At 37.3% G+C, this 23659-nt stretch overlaps 2 protein-coding genes across 6 annotated transcripts; both read right to left on the minus strand.

Annotated features, from left to right (window-relative positions):
- Nucleotides 1–727: 727 nt before the first annotated feature.
- LOC126823989 (beta-1,3-galactosyltransferase 1) lies at nucleotides 728–16560 on the minus strand. Of its 5 annotated transcripts, none has more exons than XM_050553059.2 (3): nucleotides 16490–16552; nucleotides 4310–4412; nucleotides 728–2314 (listed from the first exon to the last, which is right to left on the minus strand). In XM_050553059.2, the coding sequence occupies exon 3, from the start codon at nucleotides 2266–2268 to the stop codon at nucleotides 1117–1119; it is 1152 nt and encodes a 383-aa protein (XP_050409016.1). In that variant the 5' UTR covers nucleotides 2269–2314; nucleotides 4310–4412; nucleotides 16490–16552; the 3' UTR covers nucleotides 728–1116. The 5 variants fall into 5 exon arrangements, with proteins under 5 accessions (XP_050409016.1, XP_050409017.1, XP_055957972.1 ...); XM_050553060.2 differs by lacking the exon at nucleotides 16490–16552 and adding an exon at nucleotides 11754–12424; XM_056101997.1 differs by having other exon boundaries at nucleotides 1938–2314; nucleotides 4310–5752; nucleotides 16490–16560.
- Nucleotides 12546–15876, minus strand: LOC130010372 (beta-1,3-galactosyltransferase 1-like). The gene is made up of 2 exons (XM_056101999.1): nucleotides 15739–15876; nucleotides 12546–14499 (listed from the first exon to the last, which is right to left on the minus strand). The coding sequence occupies exon 2, from the start codon at nucleotides 14457–14459 to the stop codon at nucleotides 13356–13358; it is 1104 nt and encodes a 367-aa protein (XP_055957974.1). The 5' UTR covers nucleotides 14460–14499; nucleotides 15739–15876; the 3' UTR covers nucleotides 12546–13355.
- Nucleotides 16561–23659: the final 7099 nt, after the last annotated feature.

Below are 23659 nucleotides of genomic sequence, written 5' to 3' on the forward strand. Positions count from 1 at the left end.
CAGTCCATGTTGTGCCGTTCGCACGACGTCATGGCCGCCGTTTCATCTTCCAGGATGACAACGCAAAATGTCACAGGGCCAGGATCGTTACAGGTTACCTCCAACAACAGAACATCACCACATTACCTTGGCCAGCACTGAGTCCCGACCTCTCCCCCATCGAGCATGTCTGGGACATGCTTGGACAGAGGTTACGTCAACAACGTCCTGCCAATGTCCAAGAACTTGCTGCTGCGTTGCAACAGGAATGGGACAATCTGGACCAAAATGACCTTAGACGTCTCATTAGGAGTATGCCACGTCGGATCAATGCTTGTTTGGCAAACAGAGGAGGATTTACCCGTTACTGACTTGGTTGTGATGCTGTGGTAACTTTGCTGTTTGACCCCGGGTATCATTTTACCCTTATAATGGTCAGTCTGTGCCTTACTTAGTCTAACGATCATTTGGAATAAATCGATGAATGTGAACTTCATTTCATTTTGTCATTTGTTTCTTCGTCAGTTTCATTAGGTGACTTTAATAACACTTAAAAATCAAATATCCCCTACTTTTTTTGAATAGTATATATTCAATCTGACTGTATCCAATTTTTAATCGATATTAATTGAAGGAATTAAATGTGTTTCTAACATATTATAGGCCCACTTTATCATATGAATGTTACCAATTTGAGTTGGTTATTCATAACCATATTGAAACGTAGTTTTCGTTTTCCATGTTGGGAACATAACGTTTATAAAGTAACAATTATGTTACACTGTAATACCGAACCAATTAGAACCACACGTGTTTATGTTGATTGAATTGATGAGATGACAGTTTGGTTTTGTTCAAAATTTTAAGAACAGGTAAAGATAATGTTGAGATATTTTGTCGACCGTTGCTTGAAATATTTGGGGAAGACAAAATAATCGTGTAGATGCCCGATCACTACTCGTACAAAAACAACAGATTAATGTAACTTAATACATTTTTTTTAAACCCAAAACAAAGAGGTTCAGTGCCAATATTTAGGTACAAATACAACCGATTAGCGTAACTTAATACAGTTTTTTTTCAAACCCAAAACAAAGAGGTTCACTCCCAATATTTAGGTAGGGATGAACACTGAGATTATCTACTATGTACCTTCAACAGATAGTCCTCATTAACCATAGCCTTTTGTTCATTAGTTAAATGTTTCATAATGTTAATCCATATTTCTTCAGTTTCTTCTAAGTTGTAAGCCATTATCACCATTGCATTACACGACTGTGGATTTGTGTAACACTGTTTACCGTACGTTATGTCGGTAAACGTATCCCGTATGTCTGTATGCGTTACGTTACCTATTTTGGATGGCAGAATACCAAACAGATAAATGTCATCGATCCAGAAAAATGGCGCCAAGTAGGCAGAGTGATACAACGATTCAATAATGTCAGCCGAAATAATAACAAAAAATCCCATGCAGTCCTGATGGGGGTAATTGCTATATCCCTTGAACTCATCTTTGTGTACGCTCCATTTTTGCAAATTGCCACGAAATATAAAAGTTGTGCCCGGCCTCCGTGCGCGACACAGAATAAAGCGTTTCTTATTCTCATATTTTGGTAATATATTTTGCAGAAGCAGAAAAGGGTTCATGAAAATATCATCATCAACTTTAACAATTACTTTGGAATGGTTACAGTATTCAGAAACCCATCTAAGCGCTAAGACACCCTTGTGTGTTAGATTATGATAATGATCGAGAAAATCTCCCTGAATAATATCACCGTGTATAACTTGTTCATTCTCCAGTAACGCCTGTATCTTTATATCTTTGGTCAAACCAAAAACAAATACGATCCGGGTTGATATGTTTCTAAATAAGCTTTTATTTGCCCACGTTTTACGAATTATCCGTCTCCTCTTGAAGTGGGTAGTAGCGGTGTGGACAATAGTTATGTAGACCAAGTTTGTGGCGTTTTTGCACAAGTTGGGACTGTTTATCACGTATGGACTGCTTAATGTTAATGGGTATCGAGTTTTATTGCCACGATGTTTTCGTATGTGCTTGATTACAGGTAATGCTTCATTTGTATCCGTTGTCATAGCGAGTTGTAGAATTCCAGAAGGATCGCCACCAACCTCAGCGTTTTGTATATGGGTATTTACAAGGGTTTCACCAAAAATTGTACCACCTCCTAAAATCTGCGAACAAATTAAATAACTTAAGAGTACGACAGTGGAGATGAAAAATGTATACATGGTTGTTTTAAGAAGCAATTTTATTGTAGCCATAGTGATCGGTTACACCTTTTGGGAAGTTGTTGTTCTTATTATGATTCTGAAAAATAAGAACATACTAGTATAACAATCATGGCTGGCCAGTTGAACCCAATGCTAGTCAGCACTGGCCCAAGCATCTGATTCGGTTCATCTTACTTATCTCATTATAGTGTTACTATTTACATGATAGGGGTTGGGTCCTCTAATTGTTTAACGCGTGTGCATCAAACCATAAGGTCTGTCATTGAGTCAAGTGGCGTAGCGGTTTCGAGTTTGTCTAACCTCGTGGGTTTTCTCCGGGCCCTCCACTGTTAAGAAAACTTAGAATTGCCAGGTATGAGTTGTAAGCTGGACATGTGGTAACAATTTGAAAACACATATCGACAACAATGTGGCAATATAAACGTGAGGGTAAAAAGTAATTTAAATCTAAAAGCTTATCACAGCCCTCTGTTGCATATTTTATTATCCCCACCGAAGATCATAGAACATATTACGATGTTATTACCCCCTGTTCGCTTGCAGTTCATTTCTCGGCAAGGTACATTATTAAAATCAGTGTACACTAGCGCACCTGTACCCAATGTACAGCCACAGATAAAATATTTCTGACATCGTAAGGGATTATATTATTACACTAATACAAATAAGTATGCACAATAGGTAACATGGCATTAGTTCAGAAAGACCTCTTCCTGTCTAATATGTTTTCGGTCTAATGTCTTTTTTAAAGTCGGTGACCTGACCACGGGAACGTGCTGACTAATTAAACTGGTCGTATGGTCCCAAAATAAATAGATGACACATATTAATTAATCGCACATTATTTTTTTTTTCAAACGTATCCAGCAATCAAGCTGATTATCAACTATACACTAAGTTTCATCACTGTCTATCAGATAGAATCAATGTTACCGTGTCCCAAAGCATCGACCAATGAAAATGCATTAGCTTTAGCTCGAAATGTTAATCATTGAACCCAGTCAAGACATTCACCTAATGAACATCTACCCCAGGTTTAAACATGCTACCTCAATTAAAAGCAGAGTTGCTATGTTCCAAAGTCTTGACCAATCAAATTGATTATCGCTCCTTAGCCTAAACAGACAATTCTCATCATCGAACTTAGTCAAGGTAATGATATAATGAATCTATACTCGGGAGTTTCATCACTCTCACATAATAAAAACCGAAGTTATCGTGTCCCAAAGCATCAACTAATCAGATTGCTTATCTCTTATGTCTGCTTATCGTAAGCAGACAATGTTTATCTTCTAATTCCATCAAGGCATTCACCTAATGAACGCCTACACAAAGATTGAACATTCTACCTCAATTAGGAGGAGAGTTATTGTGTTCCAAAGTCTCGACCAATCAAATTGCTTATCGCTCTGGTTACCCTGAACAGACAATGTCCATTATCGAACTTAGTCAAGGTATCGATGTGATAAAACTATACACCAAGTGTCCTCACTCTCACTTAATTAGAACTAAAGTTATCGTGTCCCAAAGCATCAGCCAATCAAATTGTTTATCTCTGCTTTCCCTAAGCAGAAAATTCTCATCTTCGAACTCCGTCAAGGCACTGAGCTAACACACACCTACACCAAGTTTAAACGTTGTAGCTCAATTAGAAGGAGAGTTATTGTGTTCCAAAGTCTTGACCAATCAAATTGCTTATCGCCCAGCTTACCCTGAGCAGAAAATGCTCATTATCGCACTTAGTCGAGGTATGATGTAATAAATCTATACACCTAGTTTCATCACTCCATCAAGGCATTGACCACATACACCAAGTTCGAACATTCTAGCTCAATTAGAAGAATAGTTATTGTGTCCCACAAAGTGTGGCGGACAGACGGTCGAACCCATTTTAATAGTCGCCTGCTCTCTTCGAACGGCAATAATACGCAAATTGTGACGGGTTTGGCTGGTGTATACAGAACCCACACAAACGGAATATAGCCGTGATAGGAATGGTGTCAGATTAAAATGTAGTAAAACGAAAAGGAATCGAAAGTTATTATTTAGCTTTAATGTTTTAGAGACGGACCTAGAGTGGTAGCCTTGTCCATCATCTGTCACGTAACTCTACGTTCTTTTACTGGTTTCTGTTTTTTTTAAATATTCCTATATCCGCTCGTGTAGGGGGATCCCTGAAATAAATTATAACTATTTCATAATAAGCTTAGATATCAGTAGGAATATCCAAGGTAGTATTGATAGTGGTGAATAACCTCGATGTCCCTCATTTGACATAGCACATGCTTAAACCAACTGCCACCTAATATATATATTCATCCTTAACCAATGTCTTTTGTTCTTTAGTTAAATTTTTCAGTAGCATTCTCCATATTTCTTCATGTGTATCAATATCCGGAGAAGTAATGACCATTAAATGACATGGGTTTGAATCGCGATAACACTGCTTGCCATAGTAACTGTTCCGCGACATGTTCATTTGTATATTTTCATGGTTCACATTCCCTATCTGAAACGGCAACAAGCCATACAGATAAACATCATCAATCCAGAAAAATGGAGTAAAAGAGGACGCACGATATAGAGATTCAATTATGTCTGGAGAAATAACAACAAAGAAACCATAGCAGTGCACAACAGGGAATGTTCTGTATCCTCTAAATTCGTCATTTTCTACACCCCATTTATACAGTTTTCCACGCATGATTCCACTGGAACCCAAACTGCGTGAGTGACACAGCATAAACCTATTACTGTCTTTATGCTTTGGAATTATGTCTTGTAGTAACATGAACGGGTTCACGAAGACATCATCGTCAACTTTTACAATCAGCTTGGAATGGTTACAAAACTCAGAAATCCACCTAAAAGCTAAAATGCCCTTATGCGTCAGATTATTATAATGATCGAGAAAATCTCCCTGAATAATATCGCCGTGTATATTTTGTTCCCTCTCGAGTAACGCCTGTATAATTTTATCTTTAGTTAATCCAAAGACAAATACCACCCGAGTTGATATGTTTTTAAACAGGTTTTTATTCGCCCACGTTTCACGAATGATGCGCCTCTTTTTGAAGTTATGTGTCGCGGTGTGAACGATAGTTAAGAAGGCTAAGTTACTAACGTTCTTGCACACGTTTGGACTGTTTATAAGGTAAGGGCTATTTAAAGTTAATGGATATAGAGTTTGTTTCCCATGGTATGGTCGTTTTCGATAATAAGTTGAGATTTTATAGTCCAAGGTTGATTTGAATGGTAAGATGTTGGATTTATTCTTTTTGCGGGCTATATTAGTATTGACCATGACTGTAACCGTATCTCCAGGTGGATTGATTCTTCTAAATGTGGCAGCAAGGTGATTTGCCCGATCATCTGATGACAAGGAAAGGTACACATAATAGCTGAGTACCGCAATTACAAAGATGACACAGGAATAAAACGATCTCTTACGAACGAGGAAGATGGTAGCCATGATTAAGAATACTGATGAACGATGTAAAACCAAAACACAACCCTGAAAAGGGAGGAGGTAATCATTTTAATTATCAAAGCACCTTTTACATACAATTCTTACCTTAAGGACCTAAACATGCCCGGATTGAATCTAGGAGCAATGCCAGTTACATGTATATCATAGATAAATCAAACACAATTCTGGAATGCCTGTGAACACGTGTACCTAGTTTAAGGGCGTTGACCAGTCTAAAATGCACATTTTAAAGCTAGAACTGTAATTTTTGTTATAAGATATGACATTTTTTTTTTATTTTAGGTGGTAAACTACATATTAATCACCAAACAATACCAGTTTTATTTACCAACTAGGTTCCAAACTTGGCCCAAAAGCATGATAATAAAGGGTGCCTGTATGGATTTTCTTTAAATGTGGCATGAACAGTGCTAATAGCAATTAACACATAGTTATGACGTCACCCTTTGATGTTTTTAACCAGTATATAGGAGAATGTACGCTTTTCTTAAACAATCGTATATTATTTATAAAACTGTCCATTATTTTTAATATATAATGGACAGTTTTATGAATAATAGACGATTGTTTAAGAAAATAACAATAATAGACACTTAAATTACGGAACATGAAATTACTTTAAAACCTCATAGTTACAGAAATGTCACATGACCGAATGTTGATTTCACGTGTTTGTCTACATAAAGAATTCTACTTAAATCCGTCCGTTATATGTCACTTGTCCGTTTAATGGTACGTTCGGCACTAGATCGATGATACGTTTTTATACGCCCACATTTTCACACCTTCTTTGTGGACACTTTACAGGTCATAACTTGAGATATAGGTATACATGTATATCCCAAAGATCTCGGATCCTTTCGATATTGGCTTGTATGGACCATAACTTCATGGATTATGGCCCTGACTGTACACACTTGAGGTCACAATTATTAGCCCATTTTGATGAAACTGAACATGTGTGTTTATAACCCTAAGATCTCAATTCTTTGCCATATTGACGCATATCGGACCGTAACTTCCTGGATTATGGCCCCTGATTGAACAAAAAAACGTGTTTTGAGCCTGTAGAATCTATACAGGTCAAAATTTGTATCCGATTTTTAACAAACGTTCAAATACATCACCGTTACATCATAATGAGAGCTGAGTTTGAATTGAATTTCGTGAATTGGTTTGTGCCTTTGATCCTGTGTTCTGTCACTGATATCAGAGTATGTATTAAATTTTAAACCAAAATTTGGACGGCTAGTACCCTCCACACTAACCACAGTACTAAGAATATTATCAATATCTAAATCATTCTCGTGAGCAGCCTTTCCATCACAACTTTGATGGCTATTATTCCCCCATATCAAGAACGTCACAATTTTTGCGACTATTATCTTCCATATCGGGTACATTACCAATGTAATCAGTATCCAAATGCTTATCACATAATATATTCTCATTATTAAATTTGTTTTCGACTGTGATATACTTGCCCTTTTTACTGCTGAAAGTGCCTTTTCTCAGACCCAAATATGTCCGTTCCCAACCCATTGCAGGGATCCCATATGACTCAAACCATCGACTCAAACACACCAGCCTGGTCTAATTAATGCTTCCACTTTCAAACGAATTCTTGTTTACCTGACGGTGCCCTAATCCTATAGAGTGACTATAGACAGACATCAATGATAGCATCTTGTGGAATCGACGGCGTATACACTCATGCCCATCACCGACGCGCATGAGTGCAACTTGATGTAGCATTGTTTTATGTGTGGACAGTACAAGTTAGTGGCTAGGGCAGTGGTTCTCAACCTTTTTCTGCCAAAGTCACGCCTTGGAACACATGGAAAAATAGCGGCACACCTGGCTAAATATATATGAAAAATATTTTAATTTTGCAAAATAGAAACATGGCAAGTCATAGACGGCATACAACCGTAGACACAGACTAGTCATAGACACATAGAATGACTCAAACTACATCACGAAAACACGGTTATGAACTTACTTTATTGCTGTGTTACGAATTTCATGAGTTAAATAACTTACTTCTTTTTAGTGAGAAATTGTCTTAGTGTGCGAAATTTCGCGGCACACTTAGGAAGATCTCGCGGTGCACCTGTGTGCCGCGGCACAATGGTTGAGAATCACTGGGCTAGGGAATAGATTCGTCTTTTTTCCCATCATAATGCCTCGCTCGCCTTGACAACTTTCGAGTCGCATGTTCAACTGGCATTTTCGCTCGATTTCCGAATGTTTACTTAGAGTTAGACGAAAATATCAGCCAAAAGCTCTTGGAAAGGCTACAGATGCAAAGGAATGACGGATAATTTTCTTAGGGGACCCCCCACCCCAAAAAAAAAAAAATCCTCTCAGCGTCGTTCCCCGTATCCGCGGTCAGTGCCCTCATTTTGCGGCGCGCCCCCGCCCCTTTTTAAAATTCCTAGATCCGCCCATGTTATAAACATGGCGTCTCCATGTCGAGTATTTTGGACTGTCTGTGTATGCTTGCATTGTATGACTGGAGTGTTTTGTCACATGCATTCATGGGCATGTGCATGTTGTTTTAAAAATATATCCATTATATTTTGGCTTGTTTTAGAAAACTATCCAGTATTTGTATCTCAATAGTGCTATGTTTTAAGTTTGATAATGCCTCAGACTGTCCATCATTCAAATACAAAGAAAAACTTCGGGGTTAACGCCCTCAGTTGTTATTTCTATTTACATAATGGACAGTCTTCGGCCATTATCCATAATGTCCAAACAAGCCACTGGTCAATTTTTGACTATAGGCTGTGGTTTGTCTGTTATCCTTGGAGACGCAGAAAAAAGAGGTAAGTTTTCTTGGAAATTCTATTAGTACATGCTAAAAAGAGATATCGATAACCACACCTGTAGATGGAAAGTAGGGGTTATAAGCTACATTTCGACACCAAAAACGTTGGAAAATATTAACTCAAAGTATTTTAAATCCGTTCTTCATTATTTATCTTCAAACGGGATTTTGGGTTAATTCTTTGAATACGTCCACAACAAGTTTTAAAATACAACAATTCTGATGTAAAAAGTATCTACTTCAGTGCACTACTCGGCCGCTCTAAAAATCATCTTATACATTCAAAAATAGCTGTCTTTGACGATCAAATAATAAAATTATAGGTGAGCGGTGCATACGACTTCATAATTTATCCAAGAATGATCTATTTTGGGGAAAACTCTCGTTTGCTATAAATAGCTTTTTTCTTTTCGCTTGTATCTCCATTATTACACAACAAACGGTCGGACTGTTATGTGTCCTCTAGGTTATTTTACACATGGAACAAGTGTGCAAAGTCATAATAAGATTGGTGTTGAAAACTTAGTGCGTATCTTAGACTACTGAACGCCCTTAAAGTCGACATTAAACCCCATTCCCAGTGACACCTATTGGGGCTATTGTTGTCACTTAATCCGTCTCTACATGTTGGACACATCTAAGAACAATCCTGCTGAAATTCCGTCTTATGCCGTTTAGAAGCATTATAAGGTAATGTCTTTCCTCATTATAGCCAATGCAGTATCACGCTTTTAAAAAATTATATCAAGGAAAACGTGCACACCCTACACCCTGGCGTAAAATTTCAAACGACCCAACTCACTCTCGTTCGATTTGTTTAGAATTCATAACGAACAGCTTGGTTAAATTCTAGACCTGGATTGTCAAACATCCGGCCGGCTAAGGGTTTAAATGTGGCCCGTTTAACAAACTGACGTTTCGATAATTCTTAGAAACTAGCGTTGGAAGTCGTGTATTGGTGTCAGTCATAAAATATGTGATAGAGCTGGTTAAATGCATCCCAAATATAATTTTAACACAGATCATTGCTACGGGAGACTTGTAACAAGCACGTGAAGAAACGGGAAGTGACGTCAGACATGACAAACATGAGTTGTCCTTCTATATAACTGACTGAAGTAACGAGCGGTAACAGACAAACGATCGAATTTCATTTCACCGATAATTCCGTTGAAGATGAAAAGTTGTTTTATGAGACGATGAGAGGATATCTGACAATTCAAAAAAAGAATTGGCTGTCAGTAGATAAAAGATAACGAACAAATTAGAAAAAGTCCGTGCATTACCATTTTTTTTTATTAAGAACAGAATGAATAAAAACGGGGGACAGAATGAATAAAAACGGCGGAATGCACGGGATTTTTCTACTTTTTCTCGTGTCCCTTATCTAGTGACAGCCAATTCTATTTTTGAATTGTGAGATACCCTCTCACCGTCCCATACAATAACTTTTCAACTTCAACGGAATTATCAGTGAAATGAAATTCGATCGTTTGTCTGTTACCGCTCGTTACTTCAGTCTGTTATATAGAAGGACAACTCGTGTTTGGTCATGTTTTGCGTCACTTCCCGTTTCTTCACGTGCTTGTTACAAGTCTCCCGTAGCAATGATCTCTATGTTAAAATTATATTTGGAATGTATTTAACCAGTTCTATCACATATGTAATAATGAGTGACACCAATATTGTCCTTTAAGTAAACCTCGGACTTCTGTACTGTGTGTCAGAGATATATACAAGAGAACATTGTGTTCAATATTATATTTTGGCAATTTTGAAACAGTCTTAAAAATTACCTGTGTCAAGGAATAATCAGGTCACAATTCCATGGAATACAATTACTGCTTATTACTGAGCGACGTTTCGGCTAGGCTTCTCTAGTCATTATCAAGCTCAGTAATAAGCAGTAATTGTATTCCATAGAATTGTGACCTGTTGATTCCATTTCAATTACTAAATTTACTGTGGTAAATAGAAGGTAAGGATCCCAAAATGGCCTTAGAGCAAAGGTGAGGGTAGAGAGGCATTTTCATATTGCAACTTAATGGTGGCGAGAGAACATCCTCCGATCAGAGACCGTTCCTAAAGGAACAATATTTTCATATTACAGCTTAATAGGGACGAACAAGAATGGTCGGTCGATCATAAGAGACCGTTCCGAAAGGGACTAGCTCTTCCAATCATATCTTTGTGTGGAAAGATTAAGGCGTAGTAGACTTGTTTGATTCTCTGTCGGAGTACGGGATTTCCACCATATTGGATCACTGAAATTGGTAAAATATACTGTATCAGCACTTGTCAACCCACAAACCCTATAAATAGCATGTGCCAACCAGGGATCTGAAACTTTGCACAGACACACCCGAGAATCATCAATCGGTTTACATTTTAAAAATCGGTCCAGCACTTTTATTTTTGTAGCTGGTTTTACATACTCATAGGTAAGCAGCGTGGGGTTAACCTCTTGTCTTACTCATTTCTGTTGGGTTTTTTTGACAATTATGAAATGAAGACTGGCATATGCGATGCGCTACTAAGAATATTTTTATTTAACACGAAATAAATAAAGCATACGATTCAAACTAATTTTGTTTCATTTGTAAATAACAAATCCAGTCTCAAAGAATTAAAATTGTTATTAGTTCAAGTATATCGTGCATTAGCATGTGTCTAACGGTCATCTAACTAATTTGATATAGTCTTGGTCAGCAGTACCTGCTAATATTCGTCTGAATGATAAAGACTACATTTGACACGCCTTCCGCCATTACCGTATGGCCGATATATATAGAGAGAAATGGGGTTTAACGTCCACTTGACACAAGCTAGGTCATTTCGGGACTAACACATGGGGTCTTTAGCAGTGGGAGGAAACCCACGCGGTTGGACAGGCAACCGTACTCCTTGTCACGTACAACCAGGGATTCGAAACCACGCCAGTTGACTCAATGACAGACCTTATGATACAGCGCGCACGTGCTAACCTTTCGGCCATCTAGCCCCCCCCCCCCCAGTATGCCCAATAAAATTTCGGTCATCTCAGAAAAATTGCATTTTTACGACTTTCACGTCCACTTACGGAAATAAATGAAGGTGGATCTTATAAAGGAATAATTCATCCATAATTTAGCAAGATTATTTCCGGCGCATCTTCCACGAAAAAAAGTTGCAAAATTTCAAACGAGATCTTACCTTGAATGTTATGTGTGACAAACTTTCCATGCATCGGAGCCTTGGCTGTTTTCGGTTGAATGGAACCGGTATCAATTCCAGGAATCCGATACGAGGCCATAATGTAAGACCTACTTTTCGCCATATTTGTGACAGCCTGTTCATAAAATCGACATTACACGGTATATAAAATCTAATATTCTATTCAGTCGATGAAAAAATTGTGACAGCTAATTCAGAAAAAAACGAGTTTCGTCCCTTTTTCGGTTGGCACACGGTAATGTAAAGGACATTACACGGTATATGAAATCTAAATTTGTATTCAGTTGATGAAAAAAAAAGGTCTTCCGCCATTTCGGACTTTCACCATACTGGATTTTCGAAAATCCAAATGATATTGTATTCGTTTTTGTCGTGCCGGAAACCCCTAAAAAGGACACCCTAGAAGGCCCATTCGAAGTGTTTCTAATACAATATGGTGAGAAAAAAAAATCGAAATTCACCTGGAAATGGCCGAAAATAGTGCTTAGTCAAAGATTTTGCAAAAAATGAATTTTTCAGCTCAATTCGCCTACGAAAAAACCCTGCACATTTTTAATTCAGGTAAATATGTTGTTATTGCCACATCCCTAAATTAATGCCCGAGAAATACCTCTCTAATCATTGCTGTACTTGGAGCAAAGGTTGTTTTTTTTTTTTGGGGGGGGGGGGGTTGACGTGACGTGTCTGTTTTAATTGTTCAATCAAACGTCTCCTAGGTACCATTGTTGGCAATTCTATGTGGTTTGATGAAACAAAATACGTTACATCTCGTTAATCTTGGATCTTTCCTAAAATTCGGACAGTTGATTTAATGTTTCAAAAAACACTGAAAATATTGTTCGTCTGCTGGTTAGTCTTAACAGTTGATAAAAAGGTTCTACATTAGGCGATTACCCTATGTTTACGTTTGCAGTTATTTTGGATAGCCTAGTTTATGACACAATTAGTTTTTATGCAATCTTCTGCTATTCTCTCGTTAACCGCTCATAATTAATTTCGTTGGATAAACACGATCAATTTGTTACACTGTAATGGATTGGTTGTTAACCAGTCAAACACTGGGACAGAAATCAGCCGGCACAGGATTCCAAGAGAAAAATAATATACATTTGGTCCTTCGCTCTACCTATTCCTAGTTCAGGGGAAGTACAAAATGTCTAATGTACCCAATTTTTTTAGGTCGGCCACTTTATTTTATAAAAGCACCCTACCTACAAATTTGCCGAAACCCATCAATCCGTTTACCTATAGCCGCATAAATGTGCCCCTATGACCATCGTTAATGGCGCCGCCGATCAGCTACATTAAACAAATCTGAACAGACACCATCCAAACAACCATCACGAAGTTCAGGGAGAGTCGTCGAAAATTTTATTGAAAGTCCTTCTTAGACAGCTTGGCCAGCAGAAGCGAAATAGGATTGTCGAGTAACCTTGTGCTGGAATTTAAACCCATTCGGGATGTGGTTTGTGGGGGTATATGTCTCATGAGAAATAAGCCGAATTGATCAGCCCGTACTGCACTGTATTTAATTTTAATACGAGAATAACATTAAAGCAAAACATATACATTGAGACTACATCATTTTCGGGTTATAATAAAATCACTATTTATCAGCGCCTTTTGTTGCTCTGATAAGTTTTTCAAAATTTGCATCCACATCTCTTCCACTGACTCTGGTTTCCCTGCGTTGACAGCTAATAGGTTGCAGGATTTCGGATTCTTATAGCAGAGTTTACCCTCCCTTGAACTTAACGACAGGTACTCGCGTATGTCTGTGTGCACCACGTGGCCTATCATAAAAGGTAACAAACCATAAAGATACACATCATCTACCCAGAAAAATGGTGTTAAGGCTGACGCATGGTATAAAGCAGAAATAATCTCGGGAGAGATGAGCACAAAGTATCCGTTAGGGTAAGGCACTGGGTAATATATATAACCTTGAAATTGTCCTTTATGAACATTCCATTTATCGGTCTCGCCGCGCATAATCCAACTCGTACCCTGGCGGCGAAGATGACCCATTATAAATCTTGTCACATTCTTATATCTTGGTAATATATTTTGTATCAACAGAAAAGGGTTCATGAAAATATCATCATCAACTTTAACAATTACTTTGGCATGACTACAGTATTCAGAAACCCATCTAAAGGCTAAGACACCCTTGTGTGTTAGATTATGATAATGATCGAGAAAATCTCCCTGAATAATATCACCGTGTATAACTTGTTCATTCTCCAGTAACGCCTGTACATTTGTATCTTTAGTTAAGCCAAAAACAAATACGATCCGGGTTGATATAGATTTAAACAAGTTTTTATTAGCCCACGTTTCTCTAATGATGCGTCTACGCTGGAAATGGTCGGTAGCTGTGTGGACTATTGTTATAAATGCCAGATTTTTAACATTTTTGCACACGTTGGGGCTATTTATAACGTAAGGGCTTGATATAGTTAAAGGGTAATGTGTGTGTGTGATGTGCCTTGGCCATGATTTAGTTTTGTAAGTAGATGAATTGGTGATGGATATATTTTCGTTGCTTCCTTCCAGTTTTTTCATAGTTTCCTTTGCAGAGTAACTTTCTGAAATCGGTATATAAATTTGGTAACTTAGTAAAATGGCAACAGAGAAGAGACAGGCGTAGATAATTATTTTGCGATGTCTATTCAGAGTTACCATTATGGATGTTTCTTGTGCTTTGGGTTTTTCCTCCCAATATCTAATTTTGAAAAATAGACAAAAGTAATACATGTTCAGTTATAATTATAAACACGTCTTTAAAATGTAAGGTATCGCCAATGACAATAAAATGACGAATAAGTGTATAGGTACCCTCAATAGACGATTATGTTCACTGTATTGTTCAGCCGACACTTGGTGAAGAGCTATCATGTTTGTGCGCGTGGCATCTAGAAGTAATGCAATAATTTCACGTGTACATCTGGCATCCAATGTTCGGCGTTTCATTACTTCCATAGTTAAAAGGACTATGCCATTAAGCGGTCTACTGCGTTAAAGGTAATCAATCAAAAGACTATCAGGAAATTGTGCAACCAAGTTACAAAAACATAAACTCACCCTTCCCATACACAGTGCATCTGTGTCACTCGCTATACACATACCTGATACTAGCTTGGACATTTAGCCAGTGGTACTCAGTAGAGGGTAAAATTTGGGCAAAGACAACCGGGATAGTCACCAGCTATAATTCGTTTGAATACTAGCCCGCTTAGTTTAGGAAATCAAATGTATTCCAGGCAAGATAGCATATTGACTCCGCGGTGTAATTAATCAACAAAATGTGTATGAATGGGTTCAGCTACACAGAAAAGATATACTTTGATACCAAACTCGATCATATTATGATAATTGGATAAAAATTGGCATTTTCCAGTCAAAAGTGGAGGCCATTTTGGATTTTTGTCAGTTTGACCCATCTGGGCACGGATTTCGGACTGGGACATTTTTTGAAAATAATATACGTCTAGACCGACCATAAACCGTCGGCATTTCTATTGCAGCCACTGCCCGGAATGGTGCGAAATTGAGTTAAAATGCCTGGACTAATGGGGTTTAACGCCTTACTGTTCTGCACCGACTGGGGACATACGGTTTGCAATGCTTATTTCGAATTCTAACTATCAAGGGTTCTTTTACGTGCACGCTAAAGTGTACACGGGACCTGGGTTTTCATCCCATCGAAAAGACCAGAACGACTAGGCACTTTCATTGCCGGACCCTTTGTTCTGCATCACTGCCAAGGGTGAACCACACAGGAAAATCTCGGTAAACGTACACCGGAACATCCCGGTGAACTTTTTCGACTAATAAAGCGAAAGAACCCGAGACCCCCTTCACTGTAAGCGAGTCATTTCAAAAGACGCACGACACCGAATCATTGCTGTGTCATGTTAACATCGCAAATACGAACGATATAAAATATAAGAAAAACTCTTACCGTTATAATCAACAATAGATCAGCAAGTCATTGTCTGTGTTTCAAGATAACTTTCATAATATACACGTACATGGCCGTATCGAATGATTCAGAGTTATGCTAGAAAAGTATTGATTGACTATCAATCAATTCAAATTTATTTATATATCCCCTAGACTATTTAGATGCTAAGCTACTTGATTGACCCTCGATTCACCATATCAAATACCAAGAACTATATTAAGACGCACAGTTTGAAGGATGGCAAATAGATTAAACCATCTGAAATATTCTAGAAATTGGTTAGCAATGTAGTCACCGTGTGGCCATATATTGATTAACAGTTTTAAATTTGGCAATTCAAACATTTCAACAAGTATATATTCTAAAAATATAGTAACAATATAATCACCGTTTGGCTATATATTGATTAACAGTTTAAATTCGGTAATTCGGACATTGTTTTATGCACAAATTATATATTGCTCAACGAGTATCAAGTAAAGATGTGTACAACAATCACGTAACGCCACACTCCACCCAATTTTAATGGGTAAGTGTCATCAACCTATGCTGTACTGGAATTAATGTGCATTGCCAATGGACGATGGGATAAATAATGGATAAGCACCCCGCAATAGAACGTTAGAACTTTGCTAAACCATAGTGTCAGCCATATCATTCTGGATTGTATTTGTTCAATTAATTCTAAAATTCAGATGTTTGGATCGACAGCAAAATTATCAAATAAGTATAAACAATTATAAAATACCTGAATCCCAAGCGTAAATTGAAGCACAACATTGAAAACAATTTTGATCTAAAACAATTGCTGGAAACGGCTGTAGTAGTTTTAAAAAAAAAACACCTGCTTAATTAAAGGCATACTTATTGAATTGGACAGCTGTATTAAAATATACAATTCCTTATAACTGATCTATAAGAAAGACACGAATATTAATGAATAAGTTATTGAATATTGAATAACTGAGGAACAAATTCAATCATGAATTGATTTACGATTACGACAGCTGTTTGTATATGGAGTGGGGGTTGGGTGTGTGCTGTATTTAACCGATTCAAATAAGTATTATTACCCATTCAGAGGCCAATCAAATGAAGCCGCTTACGTTCACAAATAATACACGTATTTTTTGCGAAGTGGGTACAGTTCGAGATTGTATCCACTCAATGAAATTAAATGTCCAATGAAGGGACTACTCAATGTATCATATGAGACCCAATATTTATCAAATACGCCAGTGATCGCGCTACGGTGTTTTGGAAACCATAACTGTAGACAGGTATTATAATTGAAACTTTTTTACTTTAAAAGCTGATCTGACACTGCATTGTAAACGGGCGAATGTTGATTCCTTATATTATATAATAACTAGTTATTTAACTACCCAAAAAAAACCAGACGTGTGTAATTAAATATGTTCAAAACTAAGCTTATCTGGTATAATAAACAAACAGTCGAACATATGAAAGGTTAACGGTCGACGGACAATTGATATGTCATAAGCCCATTTGGCTGATAGACTAACAACGTACATTATATATTGAACATTTATTGATTATTCAAGTAATATGAAAACCAAGTAAAAGTTGTCAATATAATGATCGATGGAAATACAACAGCTAATATATTCCTTTTTTCTAGATTAAACGTGTGTGTCCAGATGGTATTAACCTTAAAGGCATCAAAGAGCGTCATAGGTGTTCATTATAAAAATATGTCGAAGATAACCAAATGAAGATTCCATTCAATATACTATTGGGGAAAAAGGAATTGGAGCCGAATAAGTGCTTTAAGCTCTGTGTTACCGAAGTAAATCGAATATGACTCCATGTCCAGAAAAATGAGAAGTATCAGGAACTAATGTTGATTTCAATTTGGGATTATCTGAATTTGCTTTATTTTGTAAAATAAAAGTCGAAATCAATATTTAGGTATGTAACCAGGATCAGGAAGGCCCGGCCGGTTTAATAATTATCCCGAGAAAAAATGTCCATAGCACTTTATCAGGAAACGCAGGTTTATAAATATGTTGAATTTTGTTGAATGCATAGTAATCATTATTTTGGTTAAGGTTAGAGTACTAAGGAATGTCATCCTGGCACGAAATACTTAGTAGTCCTCAATGAAACAATATTAATAGTAAAATGCTTAAAGGTGCTAAACCTCTAACTCAACATTATTCATAATCTTCGCAATTAAAAACACGAATTAGAAATCAATATTGATGTTGTTATCTTGCCGTAAAAATATGGGATCATAATATCCAATGTTTTAGGCATAATGAACATTTTATAATCAATACACCAGTCGTGTATTCTATTAGTAAGTGCAGGGTTACTGCACCACACATAATTTACACAAAAACAAATATACGGGCAAGACATATTACGCAGAAATCACAAACAAACGTACAATTCAAATAAAGTGAATGGATCAGGGTGTTAGCAGCAAGCGACCACTGCGATGTGCAGTCCCGGGCCTGTAGTGACAAACTTCACTCAAATTTGAAAACAACCAGGAATAAAACCCAGAGAAACAATGGTTTAGATGGCCATTTGTAATTAACAAAAAAAAACATATCCCGAAAGACAATGCGGAAGTAATTAGTAATGGCTGAGTCACAAACGACAAATACTAATAAACAAGAAGTAGAATTGACTAAGGAGGCGTTAACGTTTGTCAGTCAATTTGGACAGCTCCCGTATTATAAATTACAATATTTTGTTTTTAAATTGACTATGATACACTTTGATACACTCATATTACATTAATATTGTTTGTCAGTCAATTTGGACAGCTCCCGTATTATAAATTACAATATTTTGTTTTTAAATTGACTATGAACCACTTTGATACACTCATATTACATTAATATTTATATGTTTTTGGACACATTTTCGTCTATATTAATGTCCAAAAGAAAAAAATTATATAATATGCCCTTTAAGTCTATATGTACATTTAAAAAAAACCAAAATGGCTGTTTACAAGATGTGTAAAATATTTCTTGCAAAATATAGAGAAACGAAATGGGGTTTAACGTCCTACTGGGCTAATGAAGACTGGCATACGCCGTACAGTGTGCTATGAGGACAATAATTTTGCCCGGGCAGCGGAACTATGGCCTACTCTTATTATATCGAATTCCAACTGCCAAGGGATCTTTTACGTTCACGCCAATGTGTACACGGGACCTCCGTTTTTCGTCCGATCCGAACGACTAGACAGTTTTGCTTGTCGACCCTCCGTCCTGCACCACTGACAAGGGGAAACCACGTCAGAAAATCCCGATAAACGCAAAATATAGAATGCGGGAAATATTATCTCTTTTGCATTAATCATATAAATGCAGATTATGTTTTTACCTTAAGGCCTTATCGACCTGTGGTCATATATTTGATATGAAAATACTTTGTATGTGGTTAATAAGTGTATGCCTTACATTTTCTTGTCTTTATCGACGGTGTGGAGAGAGAATCTAAGCCATACATTATCGGAAACATACACTGTGATCAATATATCCAGAAATACTACTTATGTGTTAAATATCCAATATATATCTTTATTATTCTTCTTTTGGATAATGTTTTCATTTCTAACATTTTAAAAAGGAATGTAGCTCTCCTTTGGCAAGGTATCGAGTAAGGGATGTATTTACAATCCACCCACATTTGTACACTTTTGTTGTAAAATGGTTTTCTAGAGTAGAACCTTGAAATAGATAAAATCACAACCAACCGAACGACGACGAGTTATTAATCATATTCGTTAAATTTAAAGTCAACGATCAGCGCCGAGGAATGAGAATATCAAAATTGTTCTACTATATAGGCCTACCCTATAAATGGCTCAAGGACCACAGACAAATGCCATTATAGCCATTGCCACTGACAGGTATTCAGTAAATAATAGGCCAGTTTCCCAAATTTAAAGCGGCAACATGTAAGATTTATATAAAGAGCTGTCAGTTCCCACTATAATAGTTAAAAATTAGATAATGAAAACAAAATATGCTGAAATTAAGTCAAATTGCTTCACTCCGAAGCGAGATATTAGCGATTAAATTTTTGGCAATTCGTGGTCGTCATTACTAACGTTGGAATGATAAAAAGCAAAATAATTATCAGTAAATAAAAACAGTAAATATCGTAGGCTAACGATGGCAACGCGAGTTGATTATGGTCTGGATAAGTTTTAACTTAATTAAAATTAATGTCTAATTAATAATCTAGATAACATTCAGGCCCCAAAAAGACTTGCAATAGATAGATTTAGCTCTTGCCTAATGCATGTTTAACACGTATGGATTATAAAAGGCAACATATATATCTTCGCTGGGGGGGGGGGGGGCTTCTAGCGTTCGAAGCTGGATTGGCGTAGAGTTAGGCACCCACCCATTAATGGTATAAAACACACATTTTTATGGAAGACAATCACTAGGTTTTATTCACACTACGTTTCAACAGGTTCCTCTTGTGTTTGTGTTTTATATCATATGTTCGGTTACTAAATGTCGTATAAGGATTTCACCCATTAATGGGTAAGAAGAAATATTCTAAGAACGATAAGTTGAAATGTACGAAAATTTCAACAGTTTTGCTAATATTTTCTAATTTAGTAATATCGAGTTAATATTAATTTTGCTATGTAAAATCATGCTGAAATATTTAAGCTATTGGTGAAAAATGGTTTGACTAAAGCAATTTAAGGGATAATCGACCTCAAGAGTTATTTCCCTTTAAACAAAAACTACCAGTTTCGTCTTGTTTTAAACAATATCTTCTCGTTATTATTATTTTTTCATAACAATCGCAGCAACCTTCAGATATATATATGCAAAGAATATATTTCATTTGGCAACCTGTACATTTTCTTAAATACTGCTGTCACGGTACCTCGCTCGCAGTGACTATAATAACGAAAAGCTCAGGAAACGAATTCAGCTTAAGCCAGTACTTCATTCATAATTTTATATTAACATAATGATCTTCTTTGAGCGGCATTTAGCAATTGACATACGTAATAAACACAAAAACATAATATGGAACACAAATACTATTTCAATTATATATAATAAAGTCTAATTCGGTAGCTTTTCTCTAACCGATTCCATGCGCCTGGCTAAACGTACATTGAGTTTTGTTTATAACTCCTGTTTATGGAGTAAATATCACAACACTTGATATCTTATCTTAGGTTGTGTAGTCAGTATCATCCCGATCCAAGGCTATATTTACCTACCAGAACCGATCTAAGGCTATTTACCTACCAGAAAACTTACCTGGAATTGTGTAGTCGATGTTATGGCCCTGGGTAACTTACCTTGAAATATGTCGTGGATATTATAGCCCTGGATTACTTACCTTGAATTATGTCTTGGATATTATGGCTCAGGGTTATTTGCCTTGAATTATGTCGCAAAAATTACAGCCCTATAGTATAGGTTACTTAACCTTGAGTAATGTCGTGGATACCATCGCCCCGGGTAACTTACCTTGGATTGTGTAGTGGATGTCATGACCCCTGTTAACTTACCTTGAGTTATATGGTGGATATCTAGGCCCCGGGTAACTTACTGAGTCGGTGGCGGATCGTCGTGTCCCGCCCCACCCCCTTTAATAACAGTATAAAAAATAACGTGTAAATTTCAGCACTTTGTTGGGGTGATACAGCTGATGAAATTGAGTGTTATATTTGGGTGCAGATAAGCTTCACAATCCACCACTCCGCACCCCCCCCCCGCCGATAAAAAAAATATCTCGCGCCCGCCACTGTACTAGGTAAATTACCCTAAACAAATAATCTGTGTAAATAGGTTATTCAGAACAAAACGTCGTATATACCCAGAACAGGCTTACAGTTTGTGAACAGAACGTCGTACGTCACATACGCCGCCATTTCACGAGACAAAATGTCGTATATAGCCACAGCACATAAACCCCTAAAATTATCCAAAAAATAACCTTCCCATATTAAATTTTCCACAATTTAGTTCATAAATTAGAAATATAATCACATTCAATAAAATATCCGGGACCGCAGATATTTTTTGTTTCCCCTGAAAACTTACTAAAATCCGATATACGAGGTTTTGATCGCCCACCGACGATATGTACAGAAGACAGTAAAGATAATGAAAATAATATACAGAAGGTTTCTACAAAAACAAGTAACAGCTAATTAACCACTTATCAATAGGGAAACCATTTGAGAAAACCCTCAAGGAAACGTCGCTTTAAATAGTAAGTGTGTTCCATATTATGTTTTTGTGTTTATTACAATGATATGGCTAATTTTGTTTCTATGGTCAGTGTTCCATTGTTAGAAGTAGAAAATTCTGCCCAGATAGAGGTATCGCCATCTCCTCCTCGAATGCTAGCTGTCGTGAGCCGCTTAGCTAACGGTTTTCTGTTAGCAATATCTGTGTTTTATGAAATTTTTCTGCCTACCAAAGGTGTTTAAAGTAATATTAAAGAAATATCCGGCTACCGACAAACTTCACCTATAATAATTCTTTAATACTACAATACTATGCCATGTCTGTACACAATACCAATTGCATAACATTCTGATGCAAATCCCCCAAATTCAGAAATGACACCATAGCCACATTTAATAACAAAGGTTCATTGTACGAGGGGTGATTGATAAGCCTCGATTGGAAAACCGTGCAAGACAATGACACCACGTTTTGCACGCGCACTATTTGTTCCTGGGGCTCTGTCACAAACTTTCATCACATTCGATTAAACTTTTTGGTTGTGACAGGTCATAACAATCAAGTATGGTCTGTTTTTTTCAGAAAATGGACCATATCGAGGCGGGAGCTGTGATTAAGTATTTGCATTAAAAAGGTCCAACACCGAAAGCCACACATGCTGATATGGTTGAGACATTAGGAGATGATGCTCCTTCATATGCCACAATTAAAAGGTGGTCAGCTGAATTCAAGCGTGGCCGAGACAGCATTGAAGACGAACCACGCCCTGGTCGACCAAAAACTATCCATGACCTGATAATGAATGACCGGCGAGTTACTGGACGATTTATAGCTGGGGTAGTTGGTATTAGCCAGGAGAGAGTTCATTCTATTATCACTGAAACTTTGGAAATGACAAAGGTTTCAGCACGATGGGCGCCAAAGTTTTTGACGCCTGATCAAAAGCGTTCAAGACACATCATTTCAGAAGAGAACCTAGCCTTATTTGAAACCGATCCTGACCGCTTCCTAAAACAAATTGTTACTCTGGATGAAACTTGGGTCCACCACTTTCAGCCAGAAACAAAAGAGCAGTCAAAACCGTGGAAACATGTGACGTCGCCGACCCCAAAGAAGGCAAAGACGGTTTCATCGACAGGAAAGGTGATTGCCTCAGTATTCTGGTATTCTGAGGGTGTTCCCATGGTGGATTACCTCCAAAAGGGTCAAACAATTAACGGTAGATACTATGCAGCACTTATAAGGCAGTTAAGGCAAAAAATTAAGACCCAAACACGAGGAAGGCTGACCAAAGGTGTGATTTTCCACCAGGACAATACGCCAGTACACAAATCAGCTGTTGCCATGTCAGCAATCCATGACTGTGGTTTTCAACTTCTTCAGCATCCACCCTACCCTCCTGATTTAGCTCCCTCAGACTTCTATCTCTTTCCTGCTATGAAGAAATGTCTTTCCGGTAGGCATTTCCCGCATGACGATGACGTCATTGCCGCTGTGGATGAGTTTCTACACACCCAAGACGAAGACTTCTACAGAACTGGAACAAAGGCTCTGCAACACCGATGGCAGAAGTGTATTACATTGAAGGGGGACTATGTTGAAACATAAATGCATTTGATTTGAAATTCTTGTTTCTTTCTGTGTTAGACTCATAACTTATCAATCAACCCCCGTACAGTGGCTCTATGGACACTCGA

This window comes from Patella vulgata, chromosome 6 (assembly GCF_932274485.2).
Source record: "Patella vulgata chromosome 6, xgPatVulg1.2, whole genome shotgun sequence".
NCBI classification, from domain to species: Eukaryota; Metazoa; Mollusca; class Gastropoda; family Patellidae; genus Patella; species Patella vulgata.